The following is a 20,531-nucleotide window of genomic DNA, read 5'->3' on the forward strand; positions in this document are numbered from 1 at the left end:
TTTTTTTTTTTTTTTTTTTTTTTTTTTTTTGGAGTGATTGATTCGCCAGGTCGTACGGCCTTCTATCGAAACGTTCTCCATTCTCACCCTCGCTTCATCCTCTGCCTCCATAAAGTTCCACCTACGCGCTCGCGTATTTAGAGAATCTTACCGCAGACGTCAGTACTAAATATCCTAGAATTTTCAGGCTATAATTCTACAAGAAAGTTAAAAAGACAAATTTTCGAGTTTAAAGAGAGCAAGAATCTGTTCGAATATTTATAAGATATTTGAATATCGTACCCCTATCTAGGAATTACCAATCGATAATGAGAGAAAAGCTATTATTAAAAAATGATTTGTACATACATTGTTTTTTCTTTCTTTCAGTAAAAATATCTTTTTCTCACTTTTATTTGAATAAAAAAATTATATCTAAGATTATTGAAGAATTTATAAAGAAATTTTTCGTTTGTGACACGTTGCGCAGTATACCATAATTGCTTTTAATAATCCTTTTTATTAAACATTTGTGTATGTGTGTGTGCGTGTGCGCGTGTGTGTATGTGTGTAACCTACTATACATACATATATATATATAATAAAAATATATATATTATATATATATTTTTTTTAATTAAAAAGTCATTAAATTTTCTGACAAACAGGTCTTGCTATTCCGCTCTAAATGAGGTTTAAAGAGTTTTTAATGTCCAACATGAAATTTCAATTCCAACGATATCAATGAATCCTTTTTTCTACCATCTAATGTTAGCTGTGGAGAATATATGCTTGAGGAAAATCGCTGGGGCTTGATCGGATTCGCTCGATTCTTGGCGAATAAAAAGATCAACCAACGCATACGTGGCGTTCTCCAGGAAATAACGCGCTCCGAAGAGAGCGATATTAGCGGGGGCTTCTCATCTCCTGCACAAACTCGTGGTTCACCCTCCTCCCCCCGAATTTCCGCTCATCCGTTCGCCGCGCGAAAGGGGGAGAGGGAGAGGGCGCGATCTCTCTTCGTCGCGGGGGAGCATCGCGACGCGGTCGGGGGCGCAGACTCGCGGCGGCCAGCTTGGGGTAGTCCACGCCCCCCGCTTCGCCCCCGGAGGGGGCGTTGAGTTCGCGGAGGAACGAAGGAAGCCTGGTAAGGGGGATGGTAAGGGGTGAACGGGTGACGAGCGCGGCGAGACGCGAGAGGATGGTTTCGGGCCGGGGGAGATGGCGGGGTGACACGGGCGCTGCGCACCCCCGCGCGACGCCGCGCTCGTGACGTCACGGGGATTGAATCAATATCACACCACTAGTGCCCTCCCTTCGTTGTTGACGACGATTCTCGCGCGAGACGGCAGACGGCCGACCGCCTCAGTACGAGGTAGCCTCCGCGACTGCTCGGGACGACGGCGTACACGGCAGCGTCGTTCCGAAAACGACGACGGCGACGACGACGACGACGGCGGCGGCGAGAATCACGATCACGGTTACGTCGACGAGAACGACGCGCCGATCTGTTCGATCGATCCAGCACGCCGTCCTCGGGACCGGTAATTGCGCTTTCCGTCACGTGACGCCGACTCTATACCCCGTCTTCGTCGCCGGGTTTCCTCCGACTTGATCACTGGTACTCTGGCTTACCGATGGCCTGCGCTAAGAACTGGTCCCACGTATTATGAGGTAGTCGCGGTGGCTACTTTTTGGGTCGCTACCTTTTGGGTTCCTGCAGAAATCGGGAGAGCTGTTCGGGAAAGGCGCAAGGGACTTGCTTGTAAGTAATTGCACGTTTGTAATGTCTCGTGCGATCTTTACGGTAAATGGTGAATTTGAATTGTTATTCTGAAGCAAGGTTATTCGCTAGAAAATTTAAGGATAAAAATTGTTCCGTCGTATCATTTTAATCTGCATAAAAGTTGCCATACGCTTCATTATAACTATAGCTTATGCAAAACAATCGAGTTTCGATCAATGCTGTAACGCTATAAAGTGTTTATCGATCAGCTTCAAAATACACACTTGCACTAAAATATAATTTATATAAATCTGTAAATAAAAATAAAAGTGTATATATGTATTCTTGCACAGATTTAAAAACATGTGACTAGAGTAACACTTGTGTGGAACGAATTTTATCGTGCGTCATAATTTTATCAAATTCTCCATTTCTCTTTTCTTTAGCTTTGTTTTTACATTGATAAACTATAGCTAAATTTTAAACATTTGTAGATCAACTAGATGGTCGATTAATTTTAACTTTTGCTTATCTCATCATTTGCCTATTTCCAGAATGACCTGTATAATCAACCTTAAAGTATATAAGAAAAAAGCAAGAGGTAAATTTTTTTTTTTTTTTAATTTTGTCGAAATGAATTTAAATATATTATTTACATAAAAGAGAAGAAAAATTTATTAAAAGTGAAATGTCATGGAAAATACATGACTGATAACAGACGATTATTTAAAAACAGCGATCTTTCATCATATGCCCGAAAGTTTTCTGATACAATAAGAGAATTGATATTTCCACGTAATCAAAAACTTCAACATTTTTTTCACAATTTGCGCGTGATATTAATATAAACGATAAGTTTTTAAAAATATGAGATTTATGGTTAATTAGAAGGTACTTGGCGATGATAAAACGATTTTTTTTTGTCAATTTAATTAAATAATCTTGATACAAACGTTGCTTTAAACGTGTAATTGAAATATTCGGTGAATCTCTTTGTCTTAAAATAAGGCCTTTTCTGGGTAACTTTTTTTGCTCGTCCGTTCTTTCGTGTCGAATAGCCATAATAAGGTTAGGTAATCTTAGTTTTTCCAGGTGAAGAACCGTGCTGATCCCAGCGATCGGTGCCGGTGCCGTGGGTGTAGAAGAAAGGCGAAGGGGGAAGGTGGAAACGAAGAAACCAGGTAGACAGGGAAGCAGCGGGCTCGGTGAGTTGGGTGAAAATCGATGGCCATCAGCGCCCATGGGCGGCCTCGCGTTTAGGACAAGGAATAGCCCCTCCCAGAAGACCTCGCTCCGGTGGGGCGACTGCTGCCCCCCAAACTCCAACCCAGCGTCGTCGTCGGTCGCCTGGAAGCACCATCATCGGGACATGCCGCCGGTGCCCGTGTGAGGCTGCCCCCCGCTGTTGCGTGATTGTACTTCGCGGGGATTTCAAAGGTACACTCTCCCTCTATCTATAGTCGCGGATGATCATCGGGGTTTTTCTCGCGATAAGCATACTGATGTGCTTTTCGCCAGTTAAAAATTTCCTTGTTGTAACTTCGTCATACGACGACTTTAATAATATATTGAAAACTTTGATCTTATTCATGTTCTTGAGGAAGGAGTCTGTCTCGTGAAAGAAATTCTTGGCAATCCTGCGCTTTATAGGGAGTACACAGATATTTTACAAACTGATTCTCTGCTATCTATCGATTTTAACACATTATTTGTTCGCGAAATGATTTAGCAAAAACGATTTTTTATTTCTATCGATCTCGCTTCGCAGTTCGAATATTTGAACATTATCTTTCAATTCGTATACTTATCTTAGAATGCATACATTTGATATAATTCGATAAGAGAGAGTTGCATTTCTTCGTGCAAATTTAAAAAAGTTATTTTTTTTGTAAAGAAAAGATTTTCTTCCATATTACATCTCTGCGTAAATACGTATCTGTATTTAATCAAAGTTGTGCCTTTTTGAAGCTGAGCTGCGCGATGCCTCGGATAGACCGCGCCTAACAGGATTAGAGGGTGAACTCGCTCGAGCGATTTAAATGCCCCTCGGGTAGAAACATAATATTTGCGCTTAGCTGCACTTGTTGGGCGCGAGCATGACGGCCACGGTGTTAATCAAGCGGAAGACTTTAATACTCTCTACGCGAAATTGATAAGTTCTTTGTAAAACCCACGCTGAAGCTTTTGCATCCGCGATGATATTAGCCGTCATTTGCTAGCGAACAAAGAAAGAGAATCCGTTTGCCTATATTTTTTTTGTCATGCTTTAACAGTCAAGATTGCATTGCACTGTGAAGAAAGAGTTTGTCACAGTTCAAAAGGTCAATTCTTATTAAGCAAGTTTGTAAAAAGCAAGCGATTAAATCATCACGATATATTACAAATTTGTTTTTTAATAGACAAAATTCATTCAGTGATAGATGATATATTTAATTTTAAAATAATAATTTTTAAAAAGAAAAGTATATAATTTTTATTCTTACGATATCTTTTTTTGACTCATCACAGTCTTTTCACTAATATTAATATAACATTTATATTCTCCAAGCGCGATATATAATTATATATATATTTCTTTTTTTTGCCACGCTATTACATTTTTTTATTTGACTTTATCAGATAAGGATCCAAATATTGCAAAATTTTCTCAAATTCTTTTCCGCCAGAAAAATTTTCAAAAAGTAAAAATTTGTTAAAAATTGTATGAATTCAGATATCCGGACGATCCTAAAGCGGATCACCCGCCGAACTTTTCGGACCTACGTCTCCGTCAGCTCGAGCTCGCGCCGGTGGACCTCTACTCCCCGAAGATGATTAATATCGCCGGGGTAGTCTCGATCGTTTTATTCTATCTGCTGATTCTCGGCGTGGGAATATGGGCGGCCAGGAAGAAGGAAGCGGGCAACGACTCCGAGGAGGAGGTCATGCTAGCCGGTCGCTCGATCGGGCTATTCGTCGGGATATTCACGATGACGGCGACCTGGGTTGGCGGTGGTTACATCAACGGCACCGCCGAGGCGATCTACACGAAGGGTCTAATTTGGTGTCAGGCGCCCTTCGGATATGCCCTCAGTCTCGTTTTCGGTGAGTTTAAAATGCGCTTCGGCCTTTTCCGCTACTTATTCGTTACATCCGGATATACATTGACCCTTAACTTCTTAATGACATACGATATATCTGGTACTCCGGGATACAAGAGAAAATAATTTATGCTATTACTGTATTTTTTAAATTTTTTTACGTGAAAGTTAGGCAAATATTTGGACGAAAGGTATGTACAATATATGTAATCTCGAGAACACATATTATATTTCCAATACGCACATTGCATAAATATCTTAAAAAATAAATTTTATTTCGTTTACAACAAGTATCTTATGTTTTTCTCTATAAATGATGAACGAGAGGTAAAACTCGAAAAAGAGAAAAGTTGCAATTTGAAGAGCAAAAAAAATTTATAAATTAATTTATACATTTTCCTTAAATTGCAAACTTCTTGACTTGTAGATCCTGTTTTGGTAATTTATCGTATGTCAAAGTTAGGAAATTGGTAAAGAAATATTAATAATAGCCATTATCTATACGCGGTATAGAAACGCATTCGAAACTTTTTTTACGACGTACTGTATAAGCTCATCTTAATCAGTCAGGTGGAGTTTATAATCGCAAGCTCGCGCAAAGACCAACGAAAGAAGAGAGAGATTGTCGATCGATGGCACGGCTTTCTTTATACGACGTTGGACAGAAATGCTTATGGTCACGAGTTACGACAATAGAATTCTTGTAATATAACAGACAGCCAGCAAAATGTTTGCTATCGGCACTCTTGCACATATAAAGGCGATAAGTTTGTTACCAATGTCTCGCCCGCAGCCGAACGACCTCGACAAAGAATAAACGCGACTATAAGTCGTCCATTGAAAGCGTAATTTTGCCGTATCTATATCTATGAATGATCGTCGAATAAAACATTGATAAAAAAATGTATAAATAAATTTTTTCGAAGTACAAATTTCTAGTTTTCGAAATCTCGTTTACTAAATTTTTGTCTACTTTTTTCAATTTTTATGGAACCGAGAAAATTGAAAAATGGATTTCTCACTTTGAATTGTAATACATCAAATTAAATTTTTTTATTTGGCACATACTTTATTCTTTATTCTTTTATATAAAATTTAATTAAAGAACTGTCGGAACAACTAACATTATTATAAGATGATTAAAAAGAATTATCAAACGAATGATCAAGCGTTAGACTTTCACGATATAACTCAGCGAATTATTTTTGATTATTTAGAAAACGAAGCATTTCTTCGTGTAAACCATCTATAGAAAAGAAATCGAATTTATTTATGCGCGAAAGCCATAGTCTTGTATTAAAAGAATAAATTGCTTCAAAGGCGTACTTGACACGATCGTTAAAGATTATCCAAGCTGAAATGTACTTGGAATAAAACACATAAAGACAGAAACTAATAAAATAAAGAGAGAAAATGTTTTTTTAGTGAAATTCAAATATATTTTTTTCGATCATGAGATATTATCTTTAATTAGAATGTAAATAGTTTTATTAATTTTATTTCTTTAACGATCGAGAATTTTAGAGACGTATCTTCGTAGGAGCTTTTTGTTTATTTTATTCTTTTGTTTAAAAATTCTCCGAAACATTTTGTATCTAATAAAACTAATCGAAATTGTGTTAGCGATTCGTTATTCTCAATGATGTCAATGATTCTGTCTCAGGTGGTATTTTCTTCGCGAACAAAATGCGACAGCAGGGGTATGTCACGATGTTGGATCCGCTTCAAGACGCGTTCGGGGAGCGGATGGGGGGCCTCCTCTTTTTGCCTGCCCTTTTCGGCGAGGTTTTCTGGGCGGCGGGCATCCTCGCAGCCCTTGGCGCCACGCTGGCGGTCATCATCGACATGGACCAGGGCACCTCTGTCATCCTGAGCGCTTGCATCGCAGTTTTCTACACCCTCTTCGGCGGTCTCTACTCCGTTGCTTACACCGACGTCATTCAGCTCTTTTGCATATTCATCGGTCTGGTAAGCAATTGCAATTGTAATTATTACGTAAAAAATGTATAACTTGACATTTCGATCTCTCGATATATATATATATATATATATATATTTCTCAAACAATCTTGATATACAACTATCTAAATGTACATGAGAATGATTATACATGTATTTAATAAATTATAAATATAAAATTTTATCGAGAAATGAAAAATCCATTTAAAATTATATCAAAAATAAATTCGTATTCTATCATATCGTTAAGCACACTATTGCACGTCTCTTTTTACATCTCAAGTAGAGCAAAACTTCGATAAATTTATCTATAGTTTGTTTGATCTCGTGCAATGGACACGGTCGGACGAGCCTCCGGTACAATACGAGCTGATCGATATCGTGGCCCCGCTACTGCGAGCGTTTATATTACCAAATTTATATACACGATGACGTATAAGCAGTGACCCGTTTACCATTAAGAATGTTATCGAGCTATTATCTCTGCAAGACTCTGTCGGAGAGGCTTCAGTTAATACAATACGGCCAGATTTAAAATTCTACAAATTCAAACATCTTATCATTTTAGATATGTCAATTGAAATTAAGAATCGGATTATAAGAATAGAAATGGATGTGTTAAATTTATAATACGCTGTTCAATTAATTAACAAAGGTTACATTTAATGCTTGTACTTTCGAGTATCGAAGCATATAATTTTAACATTACATTTTCATATTATAAACTCATTTTTAATTCATTTATGACATTTTCGTTTTTTGAGCTTTGCGCAACTTCTCTTTCCGAATGCAAACTCATTCCTCCATCACGAGATCGTCATTCATTAACTGTGATTAATCGCGATAATATCAGGCCTTTCGAAGATAATCGTAGTAATGAAAAATGGATGCTCTATCTAGAAAAAGAATCTGAATGGCTTGCATCTTAACCAGATTAAAACTTTATATTTTTTTATTGAGAATCATAAAGAATCTTTAAGATATATTTTATTTATATTACTATAATTATTTTCTCTAATTGTATTAATCGAAAAGTTCTATGTAAAATAGATGCTACTTTGTCATGATATTTTCGTATACATATAGAGATAGATAGAGAGTTAATTTTTTATTAATGAATGCTTATTTATTTTTTATAACAATTTTAGTCATTGTGGAGTAAATAATTTTATTTTATTTATAATAAAATAATATATATTTTTTAAGTACTGTTAATGTTTTTTATTAAAACAATTAATTTAGTGTTTTTTTTTTTTTTTTTTTTAAAGATTAACAATTTTGCAAAAGATATTGCTAATCATGACGTCGAGTGATTAAAAAGTGTCAAGAATATCGGTACAGATATCAATTCGTATGCAATGTATGCAATTTTGTAAAAAGCAGCATAATGCTTTTTTGTTGATAGTGGATGTGTATCCCGTTTGCTTGGGCGAATCCGAAGGTAGAGTCCCTTGGTTCCATGGACGTTGATTGGATCGGCAAAGTGAAGCCCGAGGAGTATTGGTTTTATTTGGATTACGGTTTACTTTTGATATTTGGCGGTATACCTTGGCAAGTATACTTCCAACGCGTCCTCTCCTCGAAAACCGCGGGGAGAGCTCAAATATTGAGTTACGTTGCCGCCGTGGGCTGCATCCTCATGGCCATTCCTCCCGTTCTTATTGGAGCGATCGCCAAAGCAACTCGTGAGTACCATACATTTAATTACCAATTAATTAATTGGAGCGGCAGGCTGATTTCATTAATTTGTCATGCCGTAACATTGTTCTTTGTGAAGAAGATATTTTTGCTGTATCTCGTATTCCTTTTTCAAACTTATTTAAATTTTATTTTAAATATTCTCTCGCATTTTTAGAAGGGACAAGTTTCTAACTGTCTTATTTCTCATATATATATATATGTATACATTATTTCATATATGAAAATCTCATCATATTAAAATAGAACAAACATAAGCGAAATGTTGAAATGAATATTTAAATAAAATGCGTAGACATTAATTTGATAAAGCGGCATTTTTTTTTCATTTTTTGCGGAGAAGGGAGACATCTTAACGATCGGTTCGGCAATAAGAAAGAGCCCAATTTAGGTATATTAATAATAAAACGAGGCGTCTTTCGTTTCGTCCTCTCCATCCCCGAGATCGTCATCGTCTCGTTCGAGGGTGCAGTGACGCGTCCCCTTCGCGAGCCTCCCATCCTCCGATAGGAGACGATCGAATTAGAGAAACTCGGGCTGTCTGTCATCCCACGCTCTTCTCTTCGCATTCGAAGGCTACTTGACATTTGGTGGCGTGACAAAGAGAGAGCTGCTGGTATTTACAAGCGGCGCGGTCGGCGAACGAGGAGGGGCTAGAAATGGTTGCGAAGGGCGCGGACGATCGAGGGGTGTTTTGGGTGCCCCGCAGCGTGTACAATAGCGTGGGACCTTGCCATGTGGCGTTGCCTTCATGAGGGCGAGGGTCGTAATGCGACTCGCCCGCTACAACGCAAACGCGCGACTAGGTCGCCGGAAATAATTCGGTATCCTGCATTGGTATGTTGCGGAAGCATCACAGGCTGGCGAGAAGAAAGAGAAAGAGATACCTATATATGTAGAGAAAGAGAGAGAGAGAGAGAGAGAGAGAGAGAGAGAGAGAGAGAGAGAGAGAGAATTGAAGGTAGATAGGTAGAACAAATGATATATAGATCGAAACGATGTGGGAGTAAACTTGTTATTTATTTGTCCTTTAGAGTATTATATGTACATACCATATATATTATTTTAGCTACATACATATTAGCTGATATGTGTATATAATAGCTATATTAAATATAGTTCTTTATTAATATTAGAAGAATGTCACTTAGCCGGATGAAAACGAGAAATAGAGAAATAAAAAAGTAAATTACCCTCGTGGACGCAAAATCGGATAAAGATAAGTGAGATGACCATAATGGGGATTAATAAAACTTGTTCAAAAACGAAATATTATTTAAAGAATTATATATTATTTTAATTACGTTAATTTAATATAAAAATTAATACGAACGATTAATATCTCGTAAAAGATATACAATCATTTATTTCGCAATCAAATTTTGATTTCCTGAGTATCTTTTATAATATTTGACATAAAAATTACTTTTCTCGTGAAAAAATTATAACAAGAAAATAAAAGATATTCGTATCTTGAATTTTTACTGGCCGGTCATCAGAAATGCGATTCTGGTGTTGCAGCTTGGAACGAGACGGGATACACTGGTCCTTATCCTTTCACGGAAACGGAGACGAGCATGATTCTGCCACTGGTTCTGCAATATCTGACACCGGATTACGTTTCCTTCTTCGGATTAGGAGCGGTATCGGCGGCGGTGATGTCTTCTGCGGACAGCAGCATTCTCTCTGCTAGTTCGATGTTTGCTAGAAACGTTTACAAATTGATCTTCCGTCAGCGGGTAAGTTTTTCTGGTATTATATCGCTCATCATTCTTCCTCTCATATGTATTTTTACCTTGCTTGTATTTATGCGCACAGCGATGCCTCTTGACGCGAGTATGTCGCACGTGTCGGGGCATATTTCTTACGCGTGTCTTTGTATAAAATAAGACCTTATAACGAGCTTCTTGTATGCAAAGTCTCCGTGTTACTATGAATATTATGACACAAATTAATTCTTGCAACTACTCTGTTCTCGCCTTTGTTAATTTTTTAACACATCAATTTATATAATTTAATCTTCTATATTAACTTTTTGCAAAGAAAATATTTTCGTATATAAATTATAATTATTTTTAAGAGATCAAGTAGGTTTTTTCAAAAAGTTGAGATATTCTTTCATTAATTATAAAAACAGCATTTTATATATTTCTAATCTTTCTTCAATAGAAACAAGTTGTTGCGACAGACATGTTATTTTTTCCTCTTTGCATATTACATATGCCTGAATTGCGCATTTAAATGTTACGTCCAGCTATGCACTGTTCGATTGTGTTGATTTTTATTTAAAATATATTACGCGAGCGTACAACGTCGACTTCTCGCTACTAGACAATTGTTATCGCATTATTGACAAAAAGTAATGCACGACACAGAAAAGGTTGCGACGAATTTCGCGGGATGTTGTTTCCATTATTTGTTTATCGCCGGCGACGACGATACTGACCCTGACGCGGATCCGCGATCTCCTGTGCAGGCGTCGGAGATGGAGATCATCTGGGTGATGCGGGTGGGAATCGGCGTGGTCGGTGTGCTAAGTACCGTGATGGCACTCACGATACCATCGATCTACGGCCTCTGGTCGATGTGCTCGGATCTAGTCTACGTGATCCTGTTCCCGCAACTGCTGATGGTAGTTCATTTCAAGGACTACTGCAACACCTACGGCAGTCTATCAGCGTACATAATCGCCTTCCTGGTGCGTGTCAGCGGCGGCGAGCCGATGATGGGCCTGCCGGCGCTGATTCACTATCCGGGATACGACGAGGAGTCGGCGACACAGATGTTCCCGTTCAGAACGATGGCGATGCTGTTATCGCTGATTACTCTGGTGGGTGTGTCGTACGGCACGCAGTTCGCCTTCCTGACCGGTCGGCTTGCGCCGGGCTACGACGTCTTTAGGTGCGTGGTGAACATTCCGGAAGACGTCGAGCGAGTGGGCCCGGACCCGGCCGAGGGCGAGCAGATGGCGGTCCTAGCTGCGGGCGTCGGAAGGCTTTACGGCAGCAAGGACGAATCGAACGGCCGAGTGAATCCTGCGCTCGAGCCGGACTACGACATGGAACCGGGATGTACGATGGTCGGCGGTGTGCCGGATGGCGTCGTCGGCGGCGGCGGCGGTGGCGGCACCGGGGGACACCTGGTGCCGCACGTGCCTGGTGGTGCGCCCCGGCAGCCGCAATCCAGCACCGCGTTCTAAGTCCTGGTTCCGTGATCGGATGCTGTGACCAACAATAAGTGTGGCGGTGCGGGTCTCTGTCTTTCGTTCCTCTTCTTCTCAGCTTCCCTTCCCAATTCTTTTCTTCTACTTTTGTTTATTATATTCTCTTTTCGCCGATATTTTCAATTGAAATCTGTCTACATAGGAGTTTTCTTGATAGCATAAATAGAGTCTGACAAGCATAATCGGAGCCTTGCTTTCATGTCGAAAATTTTTATTATTTTCTCTCGAGGATCTTATTTCGATAAATTACACTATACATATACATATATATATAGATCTCTATTTTTAAAACATGTGTACCAAAACACTTTTATTTGCTAAAGATATTTATCAATCTAAAAGTTACGCAGTTATTTTTAAAATACTTTATTTGTTAAAATATTTATTTGCTAAATATATTTATCGAATAATTTTTTTTGTTCTATCTGGAAGAAATTGTTTTCGCTAAGAGTTAATACTAGAACATCCAATTCGTTTTTGCACGCATTCCTTTGCATCTTGAAACGTATATAATTTATTGATGTGATACATATGTCTAACATTGCTTTCTCTAACAACGTGTCTCCGAGAATTACGAATATAATTATCGCCAATTATTGTTAGATGAACAAAACCGTCAGTGTGACATAAATTACCTACCGTGGCATTGTTCTAGTGTTAATCGACTTTTGGACTTTCCCAGCCACTTACGCAAACTTACGGTGTGTCGTTTTACACGTACACATACACACACACACACACACACACACACACACACACACACACACACTTTTCCTTTTCCCGCCCTATACGACTACGGAGCTCCGAGATAAGCCAACAATCCGGTGGCCTGCGGTAAGTCCGACATGAAATTTCTTTCGTACTTGCGCGCGCGCACGTGTGTATGTGTTGTGTGAATACGTGTGTGTGTGTGTGTGTGTGTGTTTGTGTATGCGTGTATGTGGCTGCGTGCTTGCGTTTGAATGTGTATGTTTGCACTGCTGCCCGTGTAACGATCTGTACCTGCCCGCGTTCGCTCGCGTTCGTGTTCTCTGTCCTGCTACTCAAACAATGCGAGAGAAGAAGAAAAAGAAGACACACGGCAAAGAGATACAGATGGATAAAGATAAAGATAGGATGACCGGAAAAGTAAGCGCGAGCGACAAGGGGATAAGCGTATCGTTTCCGAACCGGAAGTCGGAGCTTTGGGCGTATTCGGACCGGGCGTCCCTACCCCGCACCGCCAATTAGGCCTAGTGATTTCCTTGTTTTCTTTTTGGAGAAAAGTATATATATACAGATAATATATACACACAAAGATATGTATATATATATATATTTAGAATTTAACGAAAAGCTGCTCGCGAAGTGATGAGCGATTTGCCTGATCCGAGAAAATCGCGAGAATCGTAAAGGTTCCCGTTGGAGCTGGATCGATCGCGCGGTTGCTTTGTTAGAAATGAATTAAACCGAACGGCCAACATGTTTATATAGAATTATAGACGTATAAACGTATAAGCGTATCGCGTACTTTCTCTCGATTTTACGTGTATTGGACGCACGAACGAGAAGGAGAATTTATCGTTAAATGCGAGGTTAACCGCAATCTCTGACCCCTATGCTATGAAATAATGCAACTTCAATCTTCGCTTAATACGAAAAAAAAATTTAATAGGATTGAAACTTGAAGCTTAGTGTAAAATCGATGTGTTTAGAAGTTGTGAGATAAAACGTCGAGAAAGAGTATGCGGATGTATTGTATGTGCTTGATACCTCTCATACTTTGCGCGTTTCGTGCTAAAGACAACTATCTGATTCTCATCAATCTATTGTATTATTTAAGAAAATAAATATGAGAAAATGTTTTAAAAAAAAAAAAAAAACTTGAGATAATCAGACAGATACATTTAGCGTCACAAACGTACGATAAAAATATGATTTTTATTTATAGTCAAATTAGATGTCGACAATTGTCGTTTTATATAGTGTGTCGATGTTTCAATAATTCTTCAATAATAATAATAATATCGAGAAATGTCAAGTTTTCAAATCGACGCATTGTTTCAAAAGAACTTGATAATAATCATTATAAAGAAAATAATTCAATATCAACGATATACAATATAATGTAAAATATTTTACTATTTCTCTTGCAAATAATTATTTTTTATGACAACTTTTTTAGATATTTTTTTTTTCCCCATTACGGAGATTCAATAATGTTCTCGACATTCTTCGCTGTACTGGCGATAAATATCGATTGACCGACGCTCCTTCGGCGTGTTAGAAAAAAAACTCCATCCATCCAATATGCCATCCTATCACGTCTCTCACTACAATTAGTTTGCGCTATAATTAGTTAATGTACGTTGTAATGTCGGCTATCCATGTCGGTGTTAGAAGAAGAGCTAAAACGAAGCTTTTGTATTTGCAATCGATCGTTCTTCCCTCGCTTCGCCCAGTTGAATATACAAGACACGTGTACATACATACATAGAAACGCATATATTCATTTACATGCTAGAGTACAGAAATACATATGTAAATACATTGTTAGAACCGGGTGGCATCGGAGGATGATATGGCTGGTCGTCATAGGATTTCAGATTCTTCGCGACTCATGCGCGATTTCATTATACCGATCATTCTTTAAATGGAACGGTTATGCAAGAGATTGTTTTTATTTATGGAGAATTTTAATGTGTTTATGTTATGTCGTATAAAATATGCGATATGGAAAATAGAAGAAAGCAGTATCAAGTAATATTGTATTTCGTAAAAAATTTATTCCACGAAATTTATTCTACGAAATTTATTCTTTAACATTTTGGAATCTAATGAATAATCTCTAATAGATATATTGAAATTTTCATATTAAACGTATTGAAATTCTTTTCGTCAATAGTTAATAATTTGTGTATTTAGAATATTTGTTATCGTTATATATATCTTCGGTATTATAATATATTATTATATTTAACGTGCATTAAACGTGACTCGCGAAACTTTATCAGGCAGATCGCTCGTAGCGCAGATCCGTGTTGTGTTTATCATATAGTATATAATATAAATGTATGCGATGTAGAGAGATGGATAATTTAGTGAATAATGAGAAAACAGAAAGTTTAGAGATCACTCTATCGCCGTCATTGTTAATTTTGAGGGGATCCATTTGTTACGTCGTTCATATATATGAATATATATATATATATATATATATATATATATATATATATATATATATATATATATATATATATAGCGCCGATTGTCGAAGATGCTACGCAATATACGCGTATAAATTGCCTAGAAAAGATATAGAATATTACGCTCGTTATACCTGATTGCTCATGTGTATTGTATCATTATTTAACGCCAAAGGATGAGGACGTCGTGTTTCGAGACTGACATCAAGAGGCGGAAATCTAAAACTAGACTATGACTTTCGGAGAAAAGTATAATGCAGGGAGGGGGGAGGGATTAAAATGAAAATATATGATATATTAAATAATATAAAAAAAAATTGAAATATTTCTGAAAATTGTTACAGAAGACTGTAATAGAGAGAAGATGCGTAAGTGTTTTACAGATCCGTCTCTGTGATCGGCGTTACAGTACGACTCTTCGATTTTGCAACATTACAAGCGTACTCGGTTCTCGAATCTCGAAACGCGACATTGCGTGCAACGATGGGATGAGATACTTTAGATAATTTTGTAGTTAGTAGAACGGTTTTGTATAATCTTAGTTCCTACTCACCCGATGAATTGTGATAAGAACGTCTCTGATGTGGTAATTTTGCGCATGTAACGCGGTTAAGTTAGAATTTTATCGTTTAATTGTTTCTCTTCTTACATCGCCGCGTGAATGATAGATTCATCGTGCTTACAAATATCTCTAGTTATCATTTTTCCAGACAAGATGCATATATATATATCGGTTATTTCTATTATAGAGCAATATGTGAGTCGAGTATATTTTTCTAGTTTGCAAAGACATTTTTTTATTCTCTCGTTAGAGCAGAATTGCTCGCTTGTTAAATTGCTCATAAGACTCACGTAAGACTTGCCTCCGTGTTAAAATTTTTCAATGTGCAAGATTGTTAATTCGTAAGCAAATAATAGCTATGAAAGTATATAGAATCTCATATGTTTGAGATCTCAGAATTTTAATATTGATACTATTAAATGATGGTAGATATGGAGGCGCTTTAAGTAATTTAATATCGTATGTGTGAAAGATAAAAGGGGAGGAGTGACGTATTTATAATCCAAGTATCAAGAGAGTTAAAGAAAGCTTCTTTTGTACTTCAACAACCGACAGTAATCTAGTAAAAAGATCCCTTATGTATAATTCTAAAAAATATTCTAAGTTTATCCCAAATATGTACATTTTTATGTATATTTTATCTCCGTATCTTTACTATTTTTATAAATTATTTATTTCAGAAAGTATTGGAAATGTTAATATCTTTCTTTTTACTTTTTAAAAACTCTTTACGATCGTTTTTCTTTCTCCGCGTAAGACTAAAGACGTTGCGAACATCATTTAAATCGTTTGTGACGCTACGTCGTTCATTCGTGCACCTTGTTCGTTCACGAGCTTCTCATCCGCGAAATTATTCAATGAAATCGAGGTACCCGCGTGTCCGAGGCTTTTTACGAATACCCCGCATTTTGCCACAAGTCCGCTACTCCTGATGCCTGATGCGTGCCAACATATTATCCGCTCGGTAAATCTTCAAGTGAAATTACGAGCGCGAGGATGCTTGTTCGAGAGAGGAACAGAGGACGCGCTCGCGTTACGCGATATGCGACTGGAATTGCAAAACGGGAATATACGAATGAGTCGAGAAGCTCGTCATCGTGGCATGCATCTCCGTGCATTTCCATTCGTTCGTCATTAAACTCAGCGGACTTTCACTCGAATTAAAGACGATGACGAGTCCCCGTCCGGCTAGCTAATCGGAGACGCTCGTGGACAATGAGGCTCGTTGGTGAGGAGAAGCGTCGTAATTATTATCCTTACTGTATTTCTGTCGAAACTCGAAAGTATCGCGGTGCAATGAACCATGTTTAAGACCGTCTCGCACCAGAATACAAAAGTATCACGAACGAAAGTATCGCGAATTATTTTTGTACACAATGTTCACTCTCAGCCTTTCGGCAGCTGTGCGCGGGTTTTCCGAAGAGTGTATAGTCGTATTTTAGCAATCTCAGATAGTCCTTTTCGCATGTTTTCGATATCTTGGAATATAAAAATCTGCATACTCCTATTCCTAATTCAATTTAAATGACTGGAAATAATAAGGACTTTAATGGGCATGTGAATTTAATTATTTTGATCGTAGATTTAAATTTTTGAGCCCATGAAATTTTCAGATCTTGTATTTTCACATTCTTATAAAGTTCCTGAGAATTCTTTCATAATTTAGTTTTAGATTACAAGATGTAAGTACTAAATTTGGTGATTTTTTGAATTTTTGCGTCTTTTTTCATCTTTGTTCATGTTTGTTTTTCATTCTCATTCGCAAAAAATATATATTACATTTTAGTGTAATTATTTTAAATTCATTTACATTGATCTCATTATTAATCGAGCGTCACGACGAACTCGATTTGCTTGTCTCGATCGATGTTTGGGGTTTCGAAACGAGATCGATCAATAGTCGAGTGCTAAATAGCTCTCATCGTTCTTCTTCGCAAATTTATTTAAGAAAGGAGGAGAAGTCGCGTGTCAAAAGCGCGGAAAAAAACTAATAGACATTATAGCTTATGAGGCTACTCTCATAAGACGGCCACGTATCATCTACATATCAATCAACGTTGTAATCAGCGATGCAACGAGAAACCTATACATATCGTAAAGTGTGCTCTATTATATATTAGATAATTTAGTCGCGGAGAAAAAAAGTGAAGATTCGCGTAATAAGGTATATAACACTATGAAATATGTATATAGAAGACATATATCCTGTTTGGAAAGCGTTTGTCGCTTTTTAAAATCGAGGCGAAAGAAGGTGCTCGTGCTTCTTTTAAGCCACGAGTATCCCTTCTTAATTCTTGAATGCACAACTTTGAGTGCACAAGCCATTTATCCGAGGAGCGTTGCGAGTCGAGTTTTGAAAATCCTGTTGACGCACGTGTATCGCAATGATTTGTATTCCAGATTGTTTAAATCAAGCACTTTCCAAAATTCAAATTGCGAATATAATATAAATGCCAAAAGAGTATGCAAAGCTTGCAATTTTCTACATTTTTTCTTATACAAGGGATTTTCACGAGTAATAATACGAATTATTTATATGATCATAAATATTGACATTTTTATTTAATTTAATACATTGAATCTCTCATTTATACATTTCAGCTTTTTGCAGCAAAAAATTATTCTCCTTTTATCTTCGATTGGAAAATTATTCTTCGATCTAAAGAAAATCAAATTGATCTGGAAAAAATTTGAATGTAGTGTATATTTAGTGATTTATTCTTTGTAGAGCGACGTCAATTCGTCGCAAAAAAAAAAACCGCGAATTATCAGCTAATACTTTATATCGTGTGAAAAGGAAAGGAAAAAGAAACGAATGCGGATGGCCGCGAATCGATAGCTTGATAAGGATTAACGAGGACGATCTCTCCGATCGAACGGAAATCGTCCATTACTTTATACATATACCGCTTAGAGACCAAACAAATGGCGTAAACCTATACTTAATATTACGCGTCCCAAACGCACGAAGTGACTACCTAACGTAGAATATTTATTAATTATGTATAAAAAAAGCAAATGGGTGGCTCTCAGACCCTTCCATCTCCCTTCTCCCCCCCCCTCTCCGCCCTCCTTTCCCCCATCCTCTTATCCTTCCTGCCTGAAAGAATATACCTACGTATGTATACATATGTATTACAAAAGCGTTACTGTATTATAAGACATTATACGTGTATAATTGACAAACGAAAGAAATGTTGATTGTAAATGTTAAAAATAAACGGTGTACAAAAATGTCGGAAGGATGTTTTTTGATGGGCAATTACGTCGCGACGTTCTATAATCTTGATGAGATAATTTACAACAGTTTAAAATAGCTTTATCTGGTACCGTTTAAACTTTTCCTTCTCATTGTCAGTCGAAAAATAAAACTGGTTTATTTACTTCGAAGATTGGAGTAAACAATATTTCATAATAGCGTCTCAAGGAAATAACGTAAGAGCAGATAAGCCAAACTCGAGCATTCAATATTTGAAGAAAGATGAGAGAACCTTTTCATAATTATAAATTTGCGGATGAAGAATTAAGAACTTATACATAATAAAAAAATTGTTGTGTGAATAATAATTTTAAGAAAGATATGATTAAATTCGTCTCGAGTCGCGACTGTGATACCATCCTGTTGTTAACCTTTGTATTTTTTAAAGAGCATGAACTTTGGTATTCGGAGGATCAAGAATTATTCCAGAGATGCTACGCTATATGAAGAATTAAATTTTAAAGAAGAGCAAAAAGGAAAATTTGAAAAAAATCTACGAAAGATCGATTTGCATTAATTTGTTAATCGCAAAATAATTACTTATATAATTATTATTTTAAAAAATTGTTCGATTTAATAAAAAGAATAGAAAAGAAAACGCTAGTAAAATGATTACGTCAATTTAGTTTTGTTATATATGTATACTGTATAAATCTATATCATTTTCATTGTCTTGGAAATGTGATATAAATCTGATTGATAACCGAATACAAACGGAACTGGGAGCAGAAGCAGCTGTGATATTTATCTGGATTATACAACGAGAAACCCGGAGCTCTCTCGAGCTCCGAATTAATCTTTCAGCATCTGAGAATTTCACGACAACCATGCATTGCATGTTTCGATTTTGTGGCCCCTGTAAACGACCGTGATCAAGAAAGAAGAGGGCATGGCACGCGTCGAGGTGGCCGCGGCCGCGGTCGCGGCGGAGCCCCCCGATATCGATATGCGCTTTTAGACGCTCAACGGCAGGAATAGAAAGAGAGCTCTTAGTTATTCATGTCTTCCCGGTATCTGAGCCGTGAGAATCGATAAATCGACCGTTTGCCCGTGTTGTCCGACTAACCTTACGCCGAGCTTTTCCGTCTTTATGTAGAAATGGCCGAATTCTCGTTGAGAGACGGATACAGTTCCATCGGACATTATGATAATTGATGGGCAAAATAAATCGTAAGTATATATATGGATTTTAACAGATTTTATGGAAGAGAAAGATGATTGTGTGATTAAAGAAGAAAAAAGGACGATTAAAAAATCGAGTCTTTTGCTTTCCGATTTTGAAATATGGATCTAGATAATGAATGCTTGTATACAAAGTAATAAAAAGTTCTCAAATACGTTTGTTTTACATGAAATGAGATGATGTTCCCGAAGAAATATGTTGTATTAGTTTTTTTCTTTATTTAATACACTGGAACGGAAATAACAACAAGTCGATAACTCGATGAAATTCTTATCAGCGTATAGCGGCTTTATTATTAGTACAAAAAGCGTCTTTACAAAATAAATAAGTTACAGGCTCCGAATGTGGAAAGTCGAACTTTCTTCGTCTCGTTCGTTTTATTCTCTTCTCCGCTTCTGGCATATCTTTCGATATCGACGGAAATAACGATCCGCGAACAGACGCTTTTCTGGAAGCGTATGGAAAAGACAACATAGCCGTGATTGTAAAAAAAAGAAAATAGATGGATGCCTTGTTCCTTCGGCCATTCGCAGGAACGCGCTTGCCATATTAGAATAATCCTTTGTCCGCAATTTTCCCGACCAAGAATCCATCGTTGCTGTTAAAATCTTTAGCACAAATTTTGCGAATTTACGATGCGACGAACTGCGTCTTCGCGCGCTTTCCCTGTCGGCTGC

At 37.4% G+C, this 20,531-nt stretch overlaps 1 protein-coding gene across 1 annotated transcript; it reads left to right on the top strand.

Moving 5' to 3' along the window:
- Nucleotides 1–1,307: 1,307 nt before the first annotated feature.
- Cht (choline transporter) lies at nucleotides 1,308–19,167 on the top strand. The gene is made up of 7 exons (XM_070309084.1): nucleotides 1,308–1,744; nucleotides 2,789–3,142; nucleotides 4,419–4,789; nucleotides 6,449–6,753; nucleotides 8,150–8,429; nucleotides 9,964–10,181; nucleotides 10,919–19,167. Exons 3-7 carry the CDS (start codon nucleotides 4,516–4,518, stop codon nucleotides 11,639–11,641), a joined length of 1,800 nt encoding a protein of 599 aa, XP_070165185.1. The 5' UTR covers nucleotides 1,308–1,744; nucleotides 2,789–3,142; nucleotides 4,419–4,515; the 3' UTR covers nucleotides 11,642–19,167.
- Nucleotides 19,168–20,531: the final 1,364 nt, after the last annotated feature.

This window comes from Polyergus mexicanus, unplaced genomic scaffold (genome assembly GCF_030449975.1).
Source record: "Polyergus mexicanus isolate NDT 795.1 unplaced genomic scaffold, iyPolMexi1.0 SCAF_16, whole genome shotgun sequence".
Lineage (NCBI taxonomy): Eukaryota > Metazoa > Arthropoda > Insecta > Hymenoptera > Formicidae > Polyergus > Polyergus mexicanus.